The 24,596-nt window shown below is 49.0% G+C and overlaps 1 protein-coding gene and 1 non-coding gene across 3 annotated transcripts; both read left to right on the top strand.

Moving 5' to 3' along the window:
- The first annotated feature begins 41 nt into the window (after positions 1–41).
- COPG1 (coat protein complex I subunit gamma 1) lies at positions 42–23,756 on the top strand. 2 transcript variants are annotated; one of them, XM_086697299.1, is made up of 24 exons: positions 42–197; positions 1,114–1,166; positions 1,595–1,675; positions 1,937–2,008; positions 2,117–2,196; positions 3,706–3,781; positions 4,056–4,148; positions 4,555–4,641; positions 5,928–6,085; positions 6,177–6,310; positions 7,411–7,478; positions 7,718–7,906; positions 8,840–8,935; positions 10,041–10,284; positions 11,102–11,177; positions 13,580–13,683; positions 14,141–14,266; positions 14,580–14,648; positions 17,594–17,736; positions 18,046–18,217; positions 18,925–19,022; positions 20,003–20,141; positions 20,715–20,813; positions 23,254–23,756. In XM_086697299.1, exons 1-24 carry the CDS (start codon positions 161–163, stop codon positions 23,382–23,384), a joined length of 2,625 nt encoding a protein of 874 aa, XP_086553425.1. In that variant the 5' UTR covers positions 42–160; the 3' UTR covers positions 23,385–23,756. The 2 variants fall into 2 exon arrangements, with proteins under 2 accessions (XP_086553425.1, XP_086553426.1); XM_086697300.1 differs by lacking the exons at positions 42–197; positions 1,114–1,166 and adding an exon at positions 1,209–1,340.
- LOC112859519 (U6 spliceosomal RNA) lies at positions 2,949–3,055 on the top strand. The gene has a single exon (XR_003223524.1). It is a non-coding gene; the product is annotated as a U6 spliceosomal RNA (small nuclear RNA).
- Positions 23,757–24,596: the final 840 nt, after the last annotated feature.

Here is a 24,596-nt window from a genome sequence, read left to right as displayed (position 1 = left end):
CGGAGAGTGTGCGCATGCGCAGAGCGCGGATTGCGCTTGCGCGGAGATCCGGGCGACGTGGCCGGCCGGAAGTGGTCTGTGCGGAACCGCCGCCGGACAACCCCTGCTCGCTGAACCCGGCTAGCGCAGGGCTGCTGCTTTGGGCCCCGCCGGCACCACCATGCTGAAGAAATTTGATAAGAAAGACGAGGAATCGGGTGAGAGGGCGTAGGCTTGGGGGAGGCTGGACCCTCTTACAGGCTCTCTGCACCCTCCTTGGGTGCCTCCTTCGGGGCCTCTGCCTAGACCTGAAGCCGAGACCCAGTGAGGGGCAGGGGCTTATGCCAAGGTCCGCAACTGGTCAGCGGCGGGCCTCGGAGTGCCCGAGCATGCTCCGCTGCCCCCACTCGTAAGCTCGGACCACGATTCGCTCGGTGACCTTGGGAGGGTCACTGTCCTGTGGGCCTCGGTTTCCCCAGTTGTCAGGGGAAGGGGCAGGGCCTGGTGAACCACTGTGACTTTCGCCGGGTGACCTCTTGGGATTCGCTGGGCTGCGTTGCTACTGGCCAAATGGGGCATAATCTGTGGAGCCAATGTTCTGCGCTGAGAACCCTCTTTAATGTAACTACTCAGCAAATATGTATTGATCGCTTACAGTATTCCAGGCACTGTACTGTGTCCTGATACTGCAGTGGAACAAATGAGACACTCAGTGCCTGAGCTGGGAACATTAAAATGGTCACAGGCGAAGTCAGAGAAGATAGACATCAACCAGATAATGACACATATAATTAATTACAAATGTGACATTTGCTGTGAAGAAATCCTACTCACTAGATGATGGTTCCCGCATATTGTAAGGGATTCAGTTAAGTACAAGTTGCATAAATGAATGCAAGACACGATGCTATGAGAGGCACAGAGGACTATATCAGGGTTGCTAGGTGACTTAAGGAAGTGGTTTGAGGTAGAGTGGTAGGACCTATATGCAGGTTGTAGAGCTTTGATTGCCATTCTGGAGTAGTTTGAACTTGACTAAGCAGACGGTAATGACATCTTTCCCTTCTCTATGTCTCTGTATATGCAATTCAGGCTTACAACCTATACTCACTCTTCTCCATTCTCTGACTTTAGGTGGAGGCTCCAACCCATTCCAGCATCTTGAGAAGAGTGCAGTACTCCAGGAGGCAAGTGTCATTTGTCATCTGCCATCCCAAGTGTTCACAGTCAACGTGCTCAAAATACTATGGTTTAAAGAACAGTAGGGGAGAAAACCTGTTCCTGGAAAGACAGGAACGCTTTGCTCCTGGAGAGAGTTCAATACGCTTGCAGTTGTTCTTGTTCTGTGTTTCTCTTTCCAGGTAACACATGTTTATTGAGTATCTGTTAGTAAGTCAGCATGTCCCTAACTGATATTTAGGGCAGATTTCAGGAGTTCTTAATAGATGAATTAGGGAGAAAGCAAAACAAAACTTTCCTTATGAAAATAAGCTTATCCAGGCAAATGTATTTATTTACCCTGGGACTTCTCAGAGCTTGAATGTACCTGAGACGCAGTCAATGGAAGGGAAATAAACTAAGTCAGAAGGTAATGTTCTTGGTTGCTTCTTTTTAGGCCCGTGTATTTAACGAGACACCCATCAACCCTCGAAAATGTGCCCACATCCTCACCAAGATCCTTTACCTCATAAACCAGGTAAGAGAGTGAAGTTTGGGGGCAGGGAACATGGTGCTGGGAGTTGTTGGGGGCGTTAGCGTAAGTCACATAGCCCTTAGGGTATTTGATAGCTCCTGTGTGGATATAGCCCAGCTCTGGGTTCCCTCAGGGTCTAACTCTGATGTGTTTGTCCTTGATGGAGCCTCTGTAGGGTCTGTGGATGTGACCTGGGCTGATCTGGCAGGAAGAGCCTTCTGGCCTCTCTGTCCCAAGCTGAGACTTCGTTTTTTATTAAAACAGGGGGAGCACCTAGGGACCACCGAAGCAACCGAGGCCTTCTTTGCCATGACCAAGCTCTTTCAGTCCAATGATGTAAGTGCCCACAGTCAGTATGGTGTACCTTTGTGTGGATTGGAGTTTTCCTAACCTTGGCTTTCATGTTGAGTCAGTGGTCATAGGCTTTTCCTCTCTCTTTCCCAGCCCACACTCCGTCGGATGTGCTATTTGACCATCAAGGAGATGTCTTGCATTGCCGAGGATGTCATTATTGTTACCAGCAGGTGAGTCTTCGGGTCTGTGTATGGCTCCTTTGACGGGTGCCATTGACACAGAAGCCATTTTTACTCATGTGTATCAGGTGATGAGACTTTTGTTTGACATAATGTCAGGTGCCCCTTCCTCTTCTGTTTCCCTCACTTTTCAGTTACTGCTGCCCCTCCATGGCACTCTAGAGTGTGCAGTTTCCCTAGCCTTACCCGAGGCACAAACCCTTCCTTGCCTTGATTCCTCTCAGTCAACTGAGCCAGGCTGGAGCTTACGAAAGACTTTAGTGAGTGCCAAGAGAGAACACAAGAAAAACAGACATAGAGAATGCAGGGGGTATACGAACAGGTTCATTTCCCAAGTACTGGTTTCTGTGTTAGACTGAGTTATTCAGGGGAAAGGTGTGTCTAAAATATAATCCTTGTCCTTAAGAACTGGAGCTCAGTTCTCTTCTTGCCACAGTTTATGGGGGGCGGGGAGATGCTATACATTCCATTGTAGGTTGGTTTAGAAAGCATTTTTTGAACATCTACCAGTCCCTGTGCATAACTTTGGGAAGCTAGCAGCAAGTAAGGTAGACATGGCCTCTGCAGTCCCAGAGAAACAACCAAGGAGACAGGCATTAGAATATATAACAGAGTTTATCCGGGGAAGTATGATAGGCTGTGAGAACAGATCAGAAGGATATACAACTTGAATTTGGATCAGGAAAGGCCCCCTAGACCTGTCTGAGCAAAGTACTGAAGGATGAGCAAGAAATAGCAGGACAGTGCTCACTTCAGCAGCACATATACTAAAATTGGAACAACTCAGGGAAGATTAGCATGGCCCTTGCACAAGGATGACAGGCAAATTCGGGAAGTGTTCCATATCCCCCCCACCCCGCCAAAAAAAGAAAAGAATGAAAGAAGCCACTGAAAACTAATCTCTTCCGAAAATGCTTATTAATAGCAGGACAGAGATGGAGAGGGCCAGGAGTACTCTAGGCTGAGGGAATAGCAGATGTCAAGGCCCGGAGAGGAGAGTCTCTGTTAAGGAGTTTACGCTTGATGGTAATGGGCAGTAGGAAGCCTTGGGAATGTTTTAATCCAAGCAGGGGAGTGACCTGGTCCATTTGGAGATTGATTGATTGATTTTTGAGGGGGGGGGGGGTGCAAGTGAGCGAGGGACAGAGAGGGACTCACCCAAAGTGGGGGTCGAGCTCACCCGATGCGTGGCTCAAGCTCACCCGATGTGGGACTCGAACTCATGCATGTGGGACTCGAGATCATGACCTGAGCCGAAGTCAGATGCTTAATGACTAAACCACCCAGGTGCCCCAGAGTCTGGAGTTTTGTAAAAAATCTCTCTTGTTGCTGCTTGGAGTTTGACCGGGAAAGAGTAAGAATACAGCAAGAACGCTAGTTAGACTCGTGTAGTAGTCCAGACAAGGGGATGTGACTAGAGCTAGGGAGGAGCGGGTGCGGACAAGGGCTTGGGGAGGACAGGCCATGCTCCTGCGCGGACAATGCCTTCCCCTCCCACAGCCTGACAAAGGACATGACTGGGAAAGAAGACAACTACCGTGGCCCGGCTGTGCGTGCCCTCTGCCAGATCACTGATGTGAGTCTGCTGCCCCTGCTGAGCTGTTCCTCTTTTTCCCTGCTTCTTGGGCAAGGCTCAGTCATGATCCTCTGTGCATGCATTAGGTTGTCCCACGTCTCCTGAGCAAAGCACTGAGCCAGGTGGTGTGGGGATGAGGGTAGGGTGCAGGAACACAAGAAACAGGTTTGCTTCCTTCCTTCTTGTCCCCACTCTTCCCCACCCATCACCTGCACTCCTGACGGTTGCCAAGGATTGATTGGGTCCCCTTCTGCCCCACTCATTGTCCCCACAGAGCACCATGCTACAGGCTATTGAGCGCTACATGAAACAGGCCATCGTGGACAAGGTGCCCAGTGTCTCCAGCTCTGCCCTGGTGTCTTCCTTGGTATGTAGCTGGGGACCCTGTGGCTGGGGCCTGGGCAGCAGATTGGGAAACTGAAGAAAATATCAGAGTTGCTTTTCAGTAGGAAAAAGAAAGTTTCTATATCCCTTCCCAGATCTGAGAGTCCCACCCACCTTCTCAGTGAAGAGTGCCTGGGGAACTCTTGACCCATCCCTTGGGGTGACAGATTGTGGGGAGTTTGGGCCTCGTGGGAGATCTGCCACCAGAGCAGAGAGTGAGGGTGGGAGCCGTCCTTGTGTGCTGTGTCAAGAGAACCAGGACAACGGAGAGGCTCTGGGCCATGTCTGAGGGAAGACCCAGAGCTGGACTGAACTGTGAGCCAGGGCCAGGAGGCATGATGGCAGGGCACCCTGTCTGCCCGCCTCTTAATGTGCTCTGTTGCCCTTAGCACCTACTGAAGTGCAGCTTTGACGTGGTCAAGCGCTGGGTGAATGAGGCCCAGGAGGCGGCGTCCAGTGATAACATCATGGTCCAGGTGAGGTGTGAGCAGAGCAATGATATTGATGATTCTTAGGCAAATGACCTGGGACTGGTGATTCAGAAATGGACGCTCACCCCGGAGATCCTGGTGTCCTCTAGCAGGAGCAGGCTTTCATCTTTTGTCACTGGATTGTGGGGAGACTTGGGGGTTTGGGGAAATGATCCAGGGTACCACTTGGGATGGTTTAAGTTACGAGCTCCTTACCGGCTGGAACTAAAATATTCAAGTGTCTGACAACCAGCTGAGTTGTATTTTGGGATATGGGATATAGCAAACTTGGTCCAGGCAGCCAGAGAGCCTTTGCCGAGCTGGCTTTTTTAGTGATGCATGTAAATGTCTTGGTGGGGCTTTCAGCTACTTAACACTTTTTCAGTGACCTAGTCCAGAAATTCCTTTTATCTCTGTAAGACAAGTTTCCTTGTCTATAAAATGGGAATGAAAGTTTCTGCCTCACAAAGCCGTGAGGATAATATGAAAGAGCATCTAGAACATCTGACTTGTCAGGTGCATACCTGTAGGCGCCCCCTGTGTGTTTATCTCTTCTCTTTCTCCTCACCCCTTGTGCCGATTCTCCTCTCCAGGGCCAGCCGTGGCCCCTCAAGATTTTTCCCAGTGTCAGAGAAGGCTCTCCCATACAAGGCACCCACAGTCGCATGACTTAGCCCTTGAATGCCACCCTGGTAAAGAAACAAAAAAGAGCAGAGGGAACAGGAAATAACTCTGTGTACCTTATATCTCCAGAAGGGTAACCCCTTGACCTTGGGCCCTCCAGACCTAGCTTTGCCAGTACCAGCCATGTGTCCTTGGGCAACTCAGTGAGACTAAGAGTATCTACCTTCAGGGGTGGCGTAAGGTTTAATTCTACAAGGTCTTGTATGAGGTGTGCTGCATGGCACCTTATAACACCTGTCCATGCTCAGGGCCTGGCACCCACTTTCTCTTGTTGAAGGACACCTGGTCTTCCATTCTTTCATCACTGTGGTCTCTGTTGTCCCCTCCACATCTGTACTCATGATGCCTGTTGGGCCCTTGCTGAACTTGAGGGCAGGAGCTAGACTACACACAACACTCACGTGGTGTGGTGAGCATCGTCCCGGGGCCATCCGTACAGAGCATCTGGGGAAATTGTCACAGCCACTCTGCGAGGTAGCTACTGTGATGCCCATCTTAGACACGAGAAGGCTGAAGCCCAGAGAGATGCAGAGGCCTCTCTCGGGCCACACAGCTGGTAGACCTGGGCTTCACGCACCTGTACTCTGCCACGACCTCCCGCTCTCTAGTACCATGCTCTGGGGCTCCTGTACCACGTGCGGAAGAACGACCGCCTGGCTGTCAATAAGATGATCAGCAAGTTCACCCGGCATGGCCTCAAGTCTCCCTTTGCCTACTGCATGATGATCCGGGTGGCCAGCAAACAGCTGGAGGAAGAGGATGGCAGGTAACGAATGGCTCTTGTCCCCCTTGGCCAGATGGTGCCCTATTCCGCGCTGGGCCATCCCCAACTTCTTGCCACCCGTGTCCTTTTGTAGCCGTGACAGCCCTCTGTTCGACTTTATTGAGAGCTGCTTGCGCAACAAGCACGAGATGGTGGTGTACGAAGCCGCCTCGGCCATCGTCAACCTGCCAGGCTGCAGCGCCAAAGAGCTGGCCCCCGCTGTGTCAGGTTACACACCTCCTTCGCCCCGGCCCCACACTTCCGTGCCTGCTGGGAACTGGGCCCTGGGCTGGGGGGTTGGAGGAAACAAAGAAAGAAAGAAAGAAAATGCCCTCAGATAGGCCACGTTGGGGTGTTAAGAAGAGGAATTGGGACCTAGTAAGTACCCATTTGGTGCCAGGCACGCTGTGCCAGGGTCTCTCACGCTCATCATGTTTGGGTACTTTGAGTTCCATCTTACCATTAAAGAGGCTGGGGCGCCACTAAGAGGCAGAGATGGGGTTCAGATCCACGCTACAGCCTGTTGGGCTGGCTAGTGAGGGCAAGAGGCCCTGGTGGAAGAAGCCAAAATTTATAAAACCAGGTTTTATAATGCTCGCTAGGGGCCAGGCTATCTCAGGCAAAGGAGAAGGCAATTCAGAGGGGTCATTCAAAGCCTGGATACTGGAGCCCGATAGCCTGGGTTGGAGTCCTGGCTTCCCTAGAGCCAAAGCACACGGAGGGCTTTGCTGCCTGACATGCAACCATGTACGATAGGAACCAGGGCAGTTGTTTAAGGCAGGACTGAGGTAATTCTGCTGGTCTGCATGCATGCCCCAGAAGAGAGGAGTGGAGTTTTACTTTGGGTAAAAGACTCAGGCGTCAGGTGTGAGTAGTCCTGGATTTCAATCCTTGATCTGCCATTTACTGGTAGCTAACCTAGAGTTACTTGAGTTGTTTTACCCGTGTGCCTCAGTCTCTGTATCTGTTAAATGGGGATAATAATAATAGCTGCTTTGTGGGGTTGTGAGAAACCAATCAGACAAGGCACAGCAGCTCCTTAGCACAACATCTGGCACATAGCAGGTGCTCAGTAAGTAGCGGCCGTCATTCACGAGACCCACTGGGCTCTCATAAACGTATTAAAGCCTCTCTGCTCGTGAGCTCTTTTCCTTGGTTGGGGTGAGGGTGCCAGCAGGGATATGAGCTGAGCAGAGGGTTTGGGTCAGAACAGCTTCATAGCCCTCATGTACCCCCCATGGCCTGCCTGACCCTTCCCCGGAGGCCTGAGCTTTTCTAGCTGCCGAGCGGCGAGGGAGGCCTGACATGTGGCATGTATCTCCCCACAGTGCTCCAGCTTTTCTGCAGCTCGCCCAAGGCCGCTCTCCGCTATGCTGCTGTTCGTACCCTCAATAAGGTGAGAGTTTAGGGGTGGGCAGAATGAGCACTTTGCCTTTTGAGAGGGTCGGGAGGTGCTTGATCCAGCTGGAGGCGTGTCGTGGCCCCTGACCGGAGCTGCAGAAGGTGTAACACTGATCACAGTTGCTTTCTACAAGATGGCGAGATGAGCCCATCCACAGACCTCTGACCAGGCCAGAGTCATCCAGTGGAATGATGGAAGTCCCTTTGTATGTCTGTTCTGTCCTCCCAAAACAGGTGGCCATGAAGCATCCGTCAGCAGTGACAGCCTGCAATCTGGACCTAGAGAACCTGGTTACAGATTCAAATCGCAGCATCGCCACGTTGGCCATCACCACGCTCCTCAAGACTGGCAGCGAGAGCAGCATCGATCGCCTCATGAAGCAGATCTCGTCCTTCATGTCGGAGATCTCAGATGAGTTCAAGGTGCCCGGGCATGCCTGCAACACCTACTATTCCTGGAATGAGGAAGATGCTCTGTGCCTGTTCCCTCACATTCCCCAGCCCCCAGGCCAGGATTGACCTGGGCCTGGTAGGGCTTGAGGACTCAGTGGAAGAGGTGGCACATCGCTCTTCACGGGTCTTGGCCTTGGGAGACGTGCACATCCAGCCTTGGGGTCTTTGTCCATACGGTTCCTTCGTAAGGCCAGTGGCAGGGCATGGAGTGAGGGCTGAGAGCAAATGTTGTCAGAGATTTCTAGTTTTCTGGTATGGGCTGATGGTGGTGCTGTTGGTCAATTTGGGGAAGGAGGGAGAGTCAGGTCCTGGGTGAGGGAGGTAGGAAGGTAATGATGGTGATCGCGGACGTGTTGAGTTTGAGGTGCGGTGGGTACCAGGTGGAGTTGTCTGGTAGATATTCGCTAACACTGGGCTTGAGCTCAGACTACAGACAAAGGTTTGGGAGTGAGTGGCATGGAAGAAGTGGGTTAAAACCACGGGAGGAGGTAGGACTGCCAAAGACACCGTGTGCAAAGGGGAGAGGGCCCAGGCCAAAGTACCCAGGGAGGAGCCTGAACAGCCTATAGGTGGGATCGTGGGGGTGGAGGTAGGAAGAGAAGCAGAACAGGCAGGGTGGAGAGGGACCAGTGGACCTACCCTGAGGTCTGAGTAGAAAATCAGAGTTTAGGGGACCCAGAGGCTGGACCTGGGGCTATTGGGACTGATGTGCCTGCTACCCTACTTGGATGGGCTCAGGGATCACGTGCTCCCTGAGGGTAGAGATGGAGTTCCTCTCACCTCATTGCCCTCTGGGTCCAGGGCCTGGCTGGGCCTAAGGAAGGACTTGGTTGGCACTTAGTGAACTAAGTAACTCAAGCCTGGAGGCAGGGGCCGCTGCTCATACACGTCTGTTTGACTCAGGTGGTGGTGGTCCAGGCCATCAGTGCCTTATGTCAGAAGTATCCTCGAAAACACGCCGTGCTCATGAATTTCCTGTTCACCATGCTGCGGGAAGAGGTAAGAGCAGGCCTTTGGGGCATGCCAGGTCTCCTGGTGCAGGGAGTGACCTGGCTGTAAGCTCCATTCTCAGTTTGGAGCCAAGAGTCTCTTCTTGGAAGTTATGCATATCAACCCGTTGGCCAAGTGAATTTCTTGGTGCCTACAGACCTGACAATATAAACATGCACCAATTCCTAGTAATTATAGTAATAAGTAATGACTCACCACCCTGCCTTTAAAGTCACAGCAGATGCCCTGAGGCGATGCTTTGTGCTGGAGTCAGGAAAACCTGTGTTCTCTACTGGTGCCTAGTGTAGAAATTTTCTGGGCCATTCTGGGACCTCCAGCGTGGTTTCTTCTGCAATTGATGCTAATAATTTGACATTGGGTTCTATTTTTGTTTCTCACGTGTCTTAGTGATTCACTTACACTACCTTCCTTGAATGTCTCAACGAAACCAGGTAATTCAGAGGAGCAGAAGCAAAGGGTTTTTGGAGTAGATTTGGTCGCTACATATCTGGTTGCCCCTTCGCCCCAGCACAGAGTGGCCCTTGGACCAAGAAGCCCTTGCCTTGGGTGTCATTGGGTCTCCTGAGATTGGAGGAGGGCACTAATACTTAAGAAGCCTTCAGCTAATGGGTCCAGTACTTTGGAGATACTACACAGCATACACAGTCTTATCCTCATAACAGGTCTTGTCAACAGACATCAATTTCTCCCTGTAAAAATCAGGGATCTGAGGGGCATCTGGGTGGCTCAGTTAAGCCTCCAACTATTGATTTCTGCCCTGGTCATGATCCCAAGGTTTTGGGATCAAGCCCCGTGTCTGGCTCTCTCCCTGGCTCGCGCTCTTTTCTCTCTCTAAAATAAAATAAAATTCTTAACGAGACACAAAATGTTTCTATTTAACAGTCCACTGTTAGATCTGGAAGGGCCCCAGCGAGCATTCGGTCCAGGCCTTTTATTTTACACAAAAAATAAGGTAGAGCCCAGGTAGCCAGGTCCCTTACCTCCATGTTCTGTTTGGACTGCTGTCCTCCCTGGTCCTGGTTAGGTGTTGGGCCTCCCAGCTCATTTCTGGAGAGAGCAGCCTCCTCGCTCAGCTTGACCCCTCCCACTGCAGGGCGGCTTTGAGTACAAGCGGGCCATCGTGGACTGCATCATTAGCATCATTGAGGAAAACACAGAGAGCAAGGAGACCGGGCTGTCACACCTGTGCGAGTTCATCGAGGACTGCGAGTTCACCGTCCTGGCCACCCGCATCCTGCATCTCCTGGGCCAGGAGGGACCCAAGACCAACAACCCCTCCAAGTATATCCGCTTCATCTATAACCGCGTGGTCTTGGAGCATGAGGAGGTCCGGGCAGGTGGGTCTGAGCCAGGGCTGAACTGGGGCTCTTTGCTGCTTCTTGAGCAGATGACCTGTCAGAGGGACCTGAGCCTCAGTCCCCAGGCACTCTGTGTTCTAGCCTCACAAGCTCCGTGGTTTATAACATTGTGGGCAGGATCTTGGATGCTTGCGTGTCACCCAGTTCAGTGGTTCCTTAGCTCTGACTTGTATTGTTGGTTTTTGATTTTTGGTTTTTAACTTTCACTATATGTTGGTGTTTAACTTTTTCTCTCTTGCTTGCTTTTTTTTTTTTTTTAAGTGTTCAGGTATTTTTTCAATGGTTAGCTTTATTGAGGTATAATTCACACACTGTAAAATTTACTCTTTTGTGTGAGTATGCAATTCAGTGTGCATCCATCATATTCTTAACTTTAAATTTACTATTCTTCTCATGCCCCCACTGGACAGATTTTTCCTCTTTCAGCAATTAATATTCATTAAGTAATGGATCGTTTTCTCATTTATAAATACAAAGGCTAACTGAATTGAAGCCATTTGGATACAGAAGGTGAGAAGCCTGTGTGTGGCTAGCTTCTGTGGCCACGTCGTAGTCAGTGCTGAAATGGCTCCTGGAACCCAGGAATGGGACTGTCTTCTCCTTGAAACAGCTGAGGGAGTTGAGGCCCAAAGGAGGTCCACCCAGGGCCACTCATTGCACTGCAGGCAGTTGTGGGCCTCCAGGCTGAGAACTGCTTCACTCAGGACCTCTTCTGCCCAAAGATTCGTTCCAAGTACTGGAACTGTCGTGAGCCGTCAGGTGGGTTAAGTAAATTATATTTGCTTCATAAACACAGGCGCTGTGAGTGCTCTGGCCAAGTTTGGAGCCCAGAATGAAGAGATGTTACCCAGTATCTTGGTGTTGCTGAAGAGGTGAGTATAGGCCAGAGGTCTCTGATGGGTGACGGTGTTCCCTGGGGGAGAGGTTATACAACAATGGATTGTAGGGGGGAAAAAATAGCGTTGTAAAGCATGGAAAAATATCATGCAAAAATCCCTCCACCTAGGTGTGCCTATTGTTGAGTTTTTTCTTCCTTTTTTTTTTTAATGCCTTTCTTTTTTAAAAAAATGGCTTTATTGATACACAGTTTGCGAGCCATACAGTTTACCCATTTAAAACGTATAAAGGGCACCTGGGTAGTTCAATCAGTTGAACATCCGACTCTTAATTTTGGCTCAGGTCATGATCATGGGACTGAGCTCCATGTCAGGCTGTGTGCCGAGCGTAGAGCCTGCTTAAAATTCTGCCTCTCCTTCTGCTCCTCTTCCCCACTCACACTCTTTCACTCTCTAAAATAAAAAAATAAAATTCTGGGGCAGTAGGTGGCTCTGTGGGTTAAGTGTCTGACTCTTGACTTTGGCTCAGATCATGATTTCACAGATCATGAGATTAATTAAGCCTGCGTCAGGCTCTGTGCTAGCCTTGCTTGGGATTCGATTCTCTCTTTCCGGCTCTCTCTGTCCCTCCCCCTACTTGTACTCTCCCTCTCAAAATAAATCAGTAAACATCAAAAAATAAATAAAACGTATAACAAGATGTTTCCTTTTTTTTTTTTTTAACGTTTATTTATTATTGAGAGACAGACACAGAGCGTGAGCAGGGGAGGGGCAGAGAGAGGGGGAGACATAGAACCTGAAGCAGGCTCCAGGCTCTGAGCCGTCAGCACAGAGCCTAATGCAGGGCTCAAACTCACAAACCATGAGATCATGACCTGAGTCCAAGTTGGTCGCCCAACCGAGCTACCCAGGTGCCCCTAACATGTTTCTTAATATATTCACAGAGTTGTGACCATCACCATAATCTAAGTTTAAAACATTTCTATCATTGCCAATAGAAACCTGATATCCATGGTGTTTACAGGGCAGAGTAAATGTCTATTAGGCTAGGACAGTATTTTCAATGTGGGTGTTAGTTTCCAGCATTAAGAATCCTTGGTCCCTGTGGTTTTTTGCAGTGTATGGAGTTTGGTGAGGCTGTTTTCAGCTGTGCCTGCTTGCCTGTTTTGCTGGTTAACGGCGGGGGGGGGGGGGGGGGGGGGGGGGGGGGGGGGGGGTTAAAAAAAAAGAAAGAAAGAGGGGCACCTGGGTGGCTCAGTCGGTTAAGCGTCCGACTTCCTCTCGGGTCCTGATCTCGCGGCTGGCTGGTGAGTTCAAGCCCCACATCGGGCTCTGTGCTGACAGCTCGGAGCCTGGAGCCTGCTTCGGATTCTGTCTCCCTCTCTCTCTGCCCCCTTCCCCTGTTCGTGCTCTGTCTTTGTCTCTATCTCTGTCTTAAAAATAACGTTAAAAACTTCTTTTTTTTAAATACTAAAGAAAAACCCTATATTGATTAGTAGTCACTGCCCTCTCCCCAACACCTACTCCCCCCCCCCCCCCCCAGCCCTAGGCAACCACTAATCTACTTTATGTCCCTATGCATTTGCCCATTATGGTCGTTTCTTAGAAATGCTGTCGTACAATCTGCGACCTTTCCTGTGTTTGGCTTCTCTGTGATGTTTTTTTCAAGATTCATCAATGCTGCAACATATATCAGTACTTCATTCCTTCTTATGGCCAAATAATTCATTGCATGAGCACACCACATTTTATCTATTCACCAATTGACAGACTTGGGTTGGTTTCCACTTTTCGGCTCTCATGAATAATGCTGTTATGAACATTCACGTACAAGTTTTTGTGTGATGTATGTTGTCAGTTCTCAAGAGGAGATGCCTGGGAGTTGAATTATTGGGTCATATTAAATTCTTCTTTGACATATGCTGCTGGATGTAGGAGATTGCCTCCTTTACTGGGTGGGCTTTAGGGAGTGGGCCCGGGGAATATGAATATGGCCACCTCTTAGGTAATGAGCTAGAATTTTATAGGCCCCTCCGTGTGTTTGATGCCTGGATCCCACAGGCATGTTCATCTGGGGACTTGCTTCCCCTTACTACCGTCTGATGAAACCCTGCAGTGTCCCCCTGCCACCCCTGTGGGGCCACAGTCAAGACTACCGTGGGTTCCCAAGGCGCCTGGGTGGCTCAGCCAGTTAAGCATCCGGATTTGGCTCAGATCATGATCTTGCAGTTCGTGGGTTCAAGCCCCACATCAGGCTCTGTGTCAGGCTCTGTGATGAAAGCACAGAGCCTGCTTGGAATCCTCTGTCCCCCGTCTCTCTCTGCTCTTCCCCCACTTGTGGGCACTCGCTCTCTCCCTCCCTCTCTCTCTCCCAAAAATGAACGAACATTTAAAAAAAAACAAAACAAAAAACAGCTTACTATGTTTTCTGGCTGCAGGTGCGTGATGGACGATGACAATGAAGTAAGGGACCGAGCCACTTTCTATCTCAATGTCCTGGAGCAGAAGCAGAAGGCCCTCAACGCAGGCTATATCCTAAATGGTGAGTCTCCCTGGCTATCTTCGACTAGGCCCCCTCCCAGAGCTGTGGCCCTCCTCCCCACTCCAGAGCAGGCACACCCTCTCTGGGTAGGGAAGTCTGAGGCAAGACGCTTTGGGCTGGACTTTCATGGCATCACTGTGACCTCAGGAGACTGCGAATCTTGCAGTTCACACCAGTGTGGGTGGCAGTAGCTCAGTGAACTGAAACACTAGTCATTGAAAAAAACCTCTCTTCCCATAGTCCTTTATGTAAGTCACTCTTGTATACATTTATCACCATACCAGCCCTGTGAAGGAGGATCCAGATGAGAAAGTGGAAGCCCAGAAAGTGTTAAGTGGTTTTCTCAGTGGTCTACAGTCATACAACTTAGACCCCAGGGCCACAGGCTTCCATGGGGGATTCCGGCTGCTCATTCTGTCATGCCTTCAGGCAGTGCCTCGCTCCCACTGGCTTCTAGGTCTGACCGTTTCCATCCCTGGTCTGGAGAGAGCTCTGCAGCAGTACACTCTAGAACCATCGGAAAAACCTTTTGACCTCAAGTCTGTGCCCCTGGCCACCACGCCCATGGCAGAGCAGAGAACAGGTAAGTAATGTCTGTGCTCCTTTTAGAGGCTTTCAGGTCCAGGCCTCTGTTGGAGGGTCTGCATGGGCCGTGAAGCCACTAAACCTAGCCAGGATTGGGGGGCTTGTACCAAGAGGATGGAACAGTCCTTTCTAATCCTTTCTATGGCTGACTCCAGGATTGGAGACACATGCACACAAACACTTGCTCTCTCATGTACTCACACTCTCTCAGGGGGTTGGAAGTTATAATCCCTAAGGAACAGCTCTGTGGTCAGCCCCACACTTGCCCCATTACTGGAGTTGTTGGTCACCATGTGTGTTTGCTCCTGCAGAAAGCACCCCCATCACAGCTGCCAAGCAGGCGGAGAAAGTGGCAGCCACTCGAGAAGACATCTTCCAGGGTGAGTAGCGGTGCTTGGTGGGGCGCTCAGGACTGGGCTTGGTCTCCTCAGCTTTGGGGGTGGGGGGTGTCATTGCTTTCCTCAGGGGAATTAGGAGAGACCTAATCAACGACAGTTCTTACCCTTGAGTTCTGGGTCCTGAGAGTACTTTAGTCAACACATTTGACCCTCAGGTGGCAGTTATCGGGTCCATTTGGTATTGGAGGAATTGGAAGTTCAGAGAGAGAAAGTGATATGCCTAAGGCTGCACTGCAAGAAAGTGCAGGGGCTGGAATTAAGATCCACATCAAACTGGCTCAAAGCTGCCCCTTGGCCTTGGTTCTGAGGGCTCAGGTCCCTGGAGTCCAAGCTGGTACCTGATGTCAGATTCAGCACAGTTGGGGTCCAAAGACGCTAAGACTTTTTCTTGGGTTCCAGAGGCCTTCAGTCCACATTGTTTGGTAAGGTTTTGTTTGGGTGTCCCTCTGGTCTAGCATCTTTTTAAGGGCAGAGGCTGTGTGTCTAAGCGACAGACCATATTATCTACTGAATCCCACCATGAAGGACTGACATGTGTCCCTCTTCCTTCATGAAGAATCTCCTGTGCTCATCACTTCTACTCCCAGTCTTCCGCCTTCCCTCAAGTAGTTCTGTGTGGTTCTTTGTAGGTTCTGTCCTTTATATTCTCCATCGTAGTACTTAGCACAGTGCCTTCCTTCTCACAGTGAGCTCCCAATGATTGTTGAATTAAATTAAATCCTCCACCACCACCCCTGCTGGGGCACCTGGATGACTCAGTTGGTTAAGCATCAGATTCTTGATTTCGGCTCAGGTCATGATCTCATGGTTCATGAGAATAAACTATAAAAATTAGTTAATTAATTAAATCCTCCCCCGCCCCCATTCCATTTGAGAATCCTGTCTTCTATCAACACATCTTTCAGATTGAGCAAAATCTGAATCCTGAGGTAACTGGGATCACCCTCACCCAAAACTTTCCCTTCTGTATTACTTCCCCTTTGCTGTTCTTGCAAATCACCACAAAGTTATTGCCTTAGCGCAGCACAGTTATCTTACAATTCTGAGGGTAGAAGTCCAAAATGGGTTTCATTGTATTGGCAGCGCTGAGCTTCCTCTCTAGGCTCCAGGGGAGAATTAGGTCTCTGCTTTTTCAAGTTTCTGGAGGACTCCTTTCCTCTCCTGGTGACCCCTTCCTCCGCCTTCACAGCTAGCAGCATGGCCTCTTCAAATCTGACTCTGAGCCTTCTGCCTCCTTCTTATAAGGACACTGGGCCCATTCGGATAATCCAGGATACTCTCCCAGTCTCAAGATCCAATTTAATCATATCTGCGAAGTCCCTTTTACCATGTGGGTAAAAGTTCTGGGAATTAGCTTGTGCGTATCTTGAGGCTACCATTCTGCCCCAGCTTCAAAGGAAGACTCTTTTTAAGCCTCTTAGAGGGTATCAATTTCATCTTTAAGCAGTCTTCCGAAACCTAACGTTTATTGATCACCTTTTCGGTTCTAGAAGGTTTGCTAGATCGTGACATTTTTTGCCTCATTTATCTTCACAACAATCCTGTGAGCAAGATTATTGTATCGATTTTATCGGTGAAGAGTTGGAAACTCAGAGGCATTAACTGATAGCTTCTAGCAGAATCCCCCGGGGTAGTTAAGTGTCAGGTCTAGAAACTTGATATCCCAGTGAAATCAATGCCCACAGAAAAGCACTCTGGTGGCTGATGATCACAATGGCCCAAAAGTGCCTCCTGATTTCTAAGCTGGCTCTTTCTGGGCTTTTCACTGCCTGCACATTCATCAAATATAATCCTTCAGGCGGCAGAGGGCTGAAGCAGTCACAGAGCCTGACTCTTTGTGGGGGGAGAAAGCCAAATAATAATAATAATAATGCCTACTTTCTGTCTCTATCCATGAAACATGAATGAAGTACCTTCTAAGTTCAGGGCAAAATACCAGATCCCTGGTCTCAGGGCACATTTTCTGTCCTTATAGAGTTCAATTGATTTGAGAAGACAAGTTAAAAATGTTAGAGCAGTGGTCTTCAGATATCAGCTTACATCAGAATCAGCTGGCAAAATTTCTTAAGAATGTAGATTCCTAAAAAAAAAAAAAAAAAAAAAAAATGCAGATTCCTGAGTCCCAAACCCAAAGATTCTGATAGACTGTATTTAGGATGGGCCCGGAATCTGAGTTTTTAATAAGCCCCGACCCCCAGGTAATTCTGACACTAGTGATCCATTGAGGAACACCGCCCCTGCCATAGAATAGGAAAGAGAGCAGTAGCCGCAGGCCGTCATAGGTAGACATTGTGTGCAGGCAGCTATCAGATGTCTCCTTCACCTGGACGGGCCACGTTGGCGGCCTGTGGGCTACTGGATCCAGCCCACTGCTGGAACCTGGCTTTGAGGTGTACAGATGGGCCTTCCCAGGTACTCACATACCACCTGAAGTGGGGTTTTTGGCAAGTCTGAATCTGAAACATCTCCTAGTACTGGCCTTTTGTCTTAACTGACAAATGTGTAGGATCAGTTCGTTCTTTTGCCTGATTCTGGGGCGATAACAGCATTCATCTCATCCTTAGAATCTTCCTAATCTCTACTTTCTAAGAATCCTTGCTGAGCTTCTAAAGTTGTGGGAGTCTCCAGATGGATTAGGCCTAGGCCATTGGGGATCTCCCAGTCAGTGTTCTGCGGCTGAGGTCTTTTGTGAGACAGAGGGGAAGAGAGTATTCATGGGGCGTGGTACAGCTTGAGGAAAGTTAGCGAGAGGAGAAAATGATCGGTATATTTGGGATATAGCGAGTAACCTGTCATCGTATATACATATCTATCCATCTCAGTAGGGTAAAAGCCCTGGAGAATTGGCCATGAGCATTTATTAGAAACCATCACAGGTTGGTCTGAGAATTGAAAGGCTGAGTAAACGTGTGGCCTGTGGCTTTCAGAACAGTTGGCGGCAGTGCCAGAGTTCCACGGGCTGGGGCTCCTCTTCAAGTCCTCGCCTGAGCCTGTGGCCCTCACTGAGTCAGAGACAGAGTATGTCATCCGCTGTACCAAACACACCTTCACTGACCACATGGTGTTCCAGGTGAGTGGGGAGGGCTGAGGCCCTGCTGAGGCTTGGGCCCAGGGAGTGGTCCCAAGTGTGACGGGTCTTATAGGTCGGGAGCCCAACTTGATGCTGGGTTTTGTCACCGGCTGGTATGTGTCTTGCAGCCTTGACCCAGGACCTCTCTGGCTCCTGTGTGTCAACGTGGGGTCAGGGACCCTGTGCGGGGGCACCCGGGATAGGAGTCAGTTTGGCCCATGGGGTGAGTTAGGACCTCTGGGCTCTTCCTTTGCAGCAGGGCTTTGACCTAGAGCAGTGTCTAAGCAATCCCTCTCCTCCCTGGTCCAGTTTGACTGCACAAACACACTCAATGACCAGACTCTGGAGAATGTCACAGTCCAGATGGAGCCCACTGAAGCTTATGAAGTGCTCTGTTACGTGCCTGCCCGAAGCCTACCCTACAACCAGCCTGGGACCTGCTACACGCTGGTGGCACTGCCCAAGGAAGACCCCACAGCTGGTGAGCCCTTCTCCTGACCCCACCCTGGTCTTCTGGGAGGCCTTGGGATCCAGATGGGGTGGGCCAGTTGTGCACCAACCATTTGTCTCCTATGAGAGCCTCAACTCCTTGATTTTAACCTTGAGAAAGGTTAAAGAAGAAAGGCTGAGTCCTGGGAACTTGTCCTATGTCATCCCATTTCACCCTCATAGAAGACCTATGGGGATGAGTACTGCTCTTACTCCTAGGACTAGGAAATTCTAAGGAAACTGAGACTCAGGTTAAATGACTCCCCTAAGTTCACGGGGCTGGTAAGAGGCAGAACCTGGGCCTATCTGGTCCTCAGCCTGTACTCTTTCATTTTACCATGAACAAGCACAGAAACATCCCAGCTCCACTCCTTCCAAGGAACCCACCAGCTTCTTTTTCCAGGCCGTGGACAATGGACACGTGACTGTGGCATGGGCTTAGCCATCCTGCAGCACCCCTGCTTTCCTCTTTCTTCCTTTCCTATGAGGGGACTCCCAGACCCATGACTTGACTGTTTTGCCCTTTCCCAAGGTACCTTCTGTCCAGATTTGTGGAGTCAGATGGCTATCTGTGGGGTTGCCGCTACTGATAATGTAATAGAGGCCTGGGGAGCAGGGTGAGGCCACCTGCCCTATGGAGGAACTCCTCCCCCGCTGTGGTTGGGGTCATCCTGACCATCCAGCCTTTCTTCCTTGCAGTGGCCTGCACATTCAGCTGCATGATGAAGTTCACTGTCAAGGATTGTGACCCCACCACTGGGGAGACCGACGATGAAGGCTATGAAGATGAATATGTGGTAAGAAGCTAATGTCGGGAGGCTCAATTTTGTGCCAGAGGCTGCAGAGCAACCCTGTCCAGGAGCTAACAACTAGACTTAACGTTTTTCTTGCTGTTTTGGCTCTTTGAAAGAAACCGTTTTTAAATTCAAAAGAATTCATGCTTTAAGAAAAGAAAACTTGGGAAGTGTAAAAACCAAGGATGAACAAACAGGAAAACATTACTCATGGTCCTTGGGAGTTATTTGGAGGAGTAGGCAGGAGTTACATAATAAAGGTCACTGTGTACATCACACACCTTCCAGTTTCCACTTAAAACCATAGTGTAGGGGCACCTGGCTGGCTCAGTCTGAGGAGCATGTGACTCTTGATCGTGGTGTCATGAGTTCATTGGTTGAACTCAATTGGTTTGAGCGTCCGCCTTCAGCTCGGGTCATGATCTTGCAGTTAATGGGTTCGAGCCCTGTTGGCACAGAGCCCACTTCAGATCCTCTCTCTCTCTGCCCCTCTCCTGCTTCCCTGCTTACGTTCTCTCTCTCTCTCTCTCTCTCAAAAATAAACAAACATTTATTATTTATTTTATTTTTTAAAGCTGTTGTATTTTTTCACGTACTATATTTTAGAGCTCTTTCTGAATTAGTACATAGCTTTCCCCTACCACCCTTATTTAAAATTTTTTTTAATGTTTATTTATTTTTGAGAGACAGAGCACGAGTTAGGGAGAAGCAGAGAGCGGGAGAGACACAGAATCCAAAGCAGTCTCCAGGCTCTGAGCTGTCAGCACAGAGCCCGACCCGGGGCTCGAACTCATGAACCGTGAGATCATGACCTGAGCCGAAGTCAGATGCTTCACCAACTGAGCCACCCAGGCACCCCAAAAATAAACAAACATTAAAAAAGGGGGGGGGGGAATGAGTTCAGAGCAGGGGCCCAGAGGTGTACAGAGCAGGAACTCACTCCCCTGGAGGTATGTGCCTAACTTCCACCTCCATCTCCCCAGCTGGAAGATCTGGAAGTCACTGTCGCTGATCACATCCAAAAGGTCATGATGCTGAACTTTGAAGCAGCCTGGGATCAGTTAGGAGATGAGTTTGAGAAGGAGGAGACATTCACCTTGTCTACCATCAAGACACTTGAAGGTAAAATCCTTGGCTACTGTTGAAATGTGTCCTCCCCTTTCACTCCTCCCAACTTTTGTTCCCCAGGGATCCAAGGCCATGTCTAGAGCATATACTTCAGATGCCACTTCATTAAAAGCCTCTTAGAGGGGCACCTGGCTGGCTCAGTCAGAAGAGTATGCATCTCTTAATCCTGGGGTTGTGAGTTTGAGCCCCATGTTGGGTGTAGATTACTAACTAAACAAACAAACTAACTCAAAAAAGGCGGTGGGGGTTGGGGGGGTGGGGGGTGCGGGGAGGAGCACCCGTGGGTGGTTCAGTTGGTTAAGCATCTGACTTCAGCTCAAGTCATAATCTCATGGTTCGTGAATTCAAGTCCCACATCAGGGTCTCTGCTGTCAGCTCAGAGCCTGCTTCAGATCCTCTGTCCCCCTCTCTCTCTGCCCCTCCGCATTCTCTCTCTCTTTCAAAATAAAAAAATAAACTTAAAAAAAAAAAAAAGCCCTTAAGAGCAGGCTTTGGGGATGGAGTAGTAGTGGTGACACAAAAGGGAAATGAGGTGTGGCTTAATGATGCTGCGATTTCTCCCTACAGAGGCTGTGGGCAATATTGTGAAATTCCTGGGAATGCACCCTTGTGAGAGGTCAGACAAAGTGCCAGATAACAAGAATACCCACACATTGCTCCTGGCTGGTAAGCAACATTTCTAGATGGGAAGTGCCTGGGTAGCTCACAGCCTGGATGCCACTGCATCCTGGGCTGAGGGCTCCCACTGGGAACATGAGGATTCAAATTCGTAGCATTGAAAATTTACAGAGTTAAAAAGACCAGCAGTGGGGCGCCTGGGTAGGCTCAAGTCGGTTGAGCATCTGACTTCAGCTCAGGTCACGATCTCACGCTTTGTGGGTTCAAGCCCTGTGTTGGGCTCTGTGCTGACAGCTCAGAGCCTGAAGCCTGCTTCAGATTCTGTCTCCCTGTCTCTCTGCCCCTCCCCTGCTCATGCTGTCTCTCCCTCTCCCTCTCAAAAATAAACATAAAAAAATTTAAAAGATATTTAAAAAAAATTTTTTTAAATAATAAAAAAAGACCAGTAGTGAAATGCCCTCTGACCCTCTCATCTGCCTCTCATCCAGTTCCTTGCAACAGGCACCGAAGCACTGTTATTACAAACAATGCTACTATACCCTTCCAGTCATTTTACGGATATGAAAGCTAGGATGTATACATTTCCCTATTTTAACTCAGATATTTATGTGTATATGGTATATACATTGTTCTGCACTTTGCTTTTCACTTGACAGATCTATCTTGTCAATACATGGAGTTTTCTTGGGTGCCTAGCTGGCTTGGTTGGTAGAGCATGCGACTCTTTATGTCAGGGTCATGAGTTGGAGCCCCACGTTGGGGGTGGAGATTAGATTAAAAATAGAGTTTCCTCTTTTTCTTTTTTTAATTGTGGTAAAATCTACATAAAGTAAAATTTACCATTTTAACTTTAGGTGTGCAGTTCAGTGGCATTAAGTATATCCGTATTATTGTGTGGTTATCAACACCATCTGTCTCCAGGACTTTTTTATTATCCCAAAGTGAATACTCACACTTTTTTGTAGCTTCCTCATATTCCATTTTATGGTTGTGCCATATTTTATAGAATTAGCCTGTATTGATGAACATTTAGAGTGTTCCAGGCTTTTGCTATTATAAACAATGCTGTAGTGAATAACCACATACATACATACATTCACACATACTTTATTTTGTATGTGTGCCCTAAGGATGTCTATAGGAAAAATTTCCCAAGGCATTACCAGGTTAAAGTGCATTTCTCATTTTGGTAAAAATTTCTAGTTGCCTTCCATAGGAACTGTTTGCCTTTCCTCCCACACTGTGGACAACACAGTATGTATTATCAGTAATATACACAGCATATTATCAAATCATTAGCAAATGATTTTTCACAGTCTGGGTGAAAAATGGGATCTTAGTGTCGTTTTTATTTCACATTTCGTACATATTGGATGAAGTTAAGCATCTGAAACGTGTGTGCCATTTGTATTTCTTTTTCTGTGAATTATTTCCATATCCTTTCTCTACTTTTCTACTGGGTTGGTTGGTCTTCTCTAACAGGAATGGAATTTTAAGTCAACATGGAAATTTTCAGATACACACAAAAACTGAATGGTATAATGAACCCTCGTGTGCTCATCTTCCAGCTTCAACAACTAACAGCATCTATACCGCCACTCATTCTACTCCCCGCCCTGGGTTATTTTAAAGAAAATTCCAGATACAGCATTTTGTATGTAAATATCTCTAGATCTGGATGTCTCTAAAGTCTTTGTTTAAAGGGGTGGGGAAGGGAGTGCCTGCTTGACTTAGTTAAACATCCGACTTCAGGTCAGGTCATGATCTCAAGGTTTGTGAACTTGAACCCCCACATGGGGCTCCCCTGCTGTCAGTGCGGAGCCACTTTGGATCCTCTGTCTCCCTCTCTCCTTCTGCCCCTCCTCTGCCCTAGAGGGTGCGTGTATATGCGCTCTCTTGCTTGCTCACTCTCGAAAATGATAAACATTTTAATTAATTAATTAATTAATTAAAGGGGTGGGGGCAACACAGTCGTCACACCGAGAACTGTGAACAAAAGGAAGTCAGAGATTTTTTTGTTTTCTTTCTGAGTATTTATAATCAGGGTTGGGAGGCAGCTCCGCTTCAGTGCCCTGCTCACAGCTGATGGACCCCAAGCAAATAATTTCTGGCCACACTGAAGCAACTCAGTCCCCTGGGTCTGGCAGACACCTGCTGTGCGGTTTTGTCATAGAGGGGCTGTCCCTCCTTCAGTGCTCTTAGATTTAGCCAACATGCATGAGAGCCTCTCCCGTGCCAGGTAGAAGCCTTGTGTGTCCGTTAATTCATTTGTACCTGGCAGAAGCTTAAACAATGGTTAGTATCTCCTCTACTTTGTAATTGGCAATACTGTGGCTCAGAGGGATTTCAGCCCAGCTCCCCAGTTCCCAGACCCCTTCCATTTCACTGTACCACAGCTGCCTTGATCAGTTGCTGCAGCTGCCACCCTCAGCCTAGCCTCTGCAGCTCACTTCTGCCTTACACACTTGTACTCCTCTCTTCCCTCTAGGTGTGTTCCGGGGAAATCATGACATCCTGGTGCGCTCCCGACTTCTGCTTTTGGACACAGTAACAATGCAGGTGACAGCCAGAAGTTCGGAGGAGCTGCCAGTAGACATGATCTTGGCGTCTGTGGGCTAAGAGGCCAGCCTGCATGGGCCCTACTCCTACCCTCTTCTCCCCCCCCCCCCCCCCGCCCCCCGCCAACACTACGCAGAAGTCACACCTTCATCCTGAACGCAGTGGAAACTCCATCCTAAGTCTCTGTATTCAAAAACAATTAGGAATCACTGAAAAAAAAATTTTTTTTTAATTTAACCCCTGCCCCAGGACGACTAGGGGGTAACTTTTTTTTCTTTTTTAAAATAGGGGATGATTTTAGCTTGTCCTAGAACCTGCTGCCCTGTCTGTCACGGTAGGGACATGGCAGATGAATAAAACGCACCTCCTCCTGAAATTATCCCCAAGGAAACCATCTTATCCCTATAAATAAATCCGCATGTATTTATTGAATGACTACTACTTCTGTAGACTCATGCTTAAGGGTTCCCTTTTCCCCCTTCTGAGCCTCCCCACTGAGAACACTTCTATCCCCTTCACTTCCACAGCCTTTTGGCTGCTGCACTTACCTTGAGGCCAGATTGCTCTCACTCATCCCCATCCAAGCCCCAGGAACAAGAGCTGAGGGTATGACAGCAGGCACTGAGGTCATGAACCTGCCCTTGGCATCCTCACCACCACCCTCCTGCTCTAGGTGGTGAATGGAGGCTGCAGAGGGTTTGGGTGGATCACTTGGGTATTACCTAGCATGAGGTTTGAGGTGGAGTGTGTATTGGGGTTTCCCTGCTCCCAGTTCAGTGAATGCACAGAGAACAGACAGGCCTTAGAGAGCACTCTATTGGCTGAAGATGCAGAAATCCTTGGTTCACGACCCAAGGCAGCAGGCTCGGAGGCCTGCCCTTTTAAACTCAAGCCAGGCGGCTTTGATAATTTCATGGCTGAAACAGGCCTGCAAAGCCTGTTTTCTAAAATCTAGGCCTGACTCTTAGGAATTCAGATTTGGGGTTGGGGAGGTAGCCAAAGGCCTGGAAAGTCACATTCTGGTGCCCACTGAAGTTTAAGAGTGACTTGTATGATTCACGTAAGTTTTCCTGATGGTTTCTCAACGTTTGTCCCAAACTCTGAGGCAGTTAGCTTCACTGCGAAGTAAATCAAATGTTCCGTTATCATCCCTACGACGACCCAGTGCTCTAATTCCGGCTCCCACTGTACAGACCAGGACACCTCACGCTCCCTGGGCCCCACCCCATTCCTACGGCAGGGAGTGGGCCTTTACGGAGGAGAGCTGAGCTT

Source organism: Puma concolor, chromosome A2 (assembly GCF_028749965.1).
Source record: "Puma concolor isolate L17-30 chromosome A2, mPumCon1.1.hap2, whole genome shotgun sequence".
Classification (NCBI taxonomy): Eukaryota; Metazoa; Chordata; class Mammalia; order Carnivora; family Felidae; genus Puma; species Puma concolor.
This window is presented reverse-complemented; position numbering and strand designations above follow the sequence as displayed.

Excerpts from the sequence above, each read along its gene's own strand:
- COPG1 (XM_086697299.1), top strand. The coding sequence starts at position 161 with ATGCTGAAGAAATTTGATAAGAAAGACGAGGAATCGG. Across the intron at positions 18,218-18,924 it reads CAAGGAAGACCCCACAGCTG|TGGCCTGCACATTCAGCTGC; the intron begins GTGAGCCCTTCT and ends TCTTCCTTGCAG. Across the intron at positions 19,023-20,002 it reads GCTATGAAGATGAATATGTG|CTGGAAGATCTGGAAGTCAC; the intron begins GTAAGAAGCTAA and ends CCATCTCCCCAG.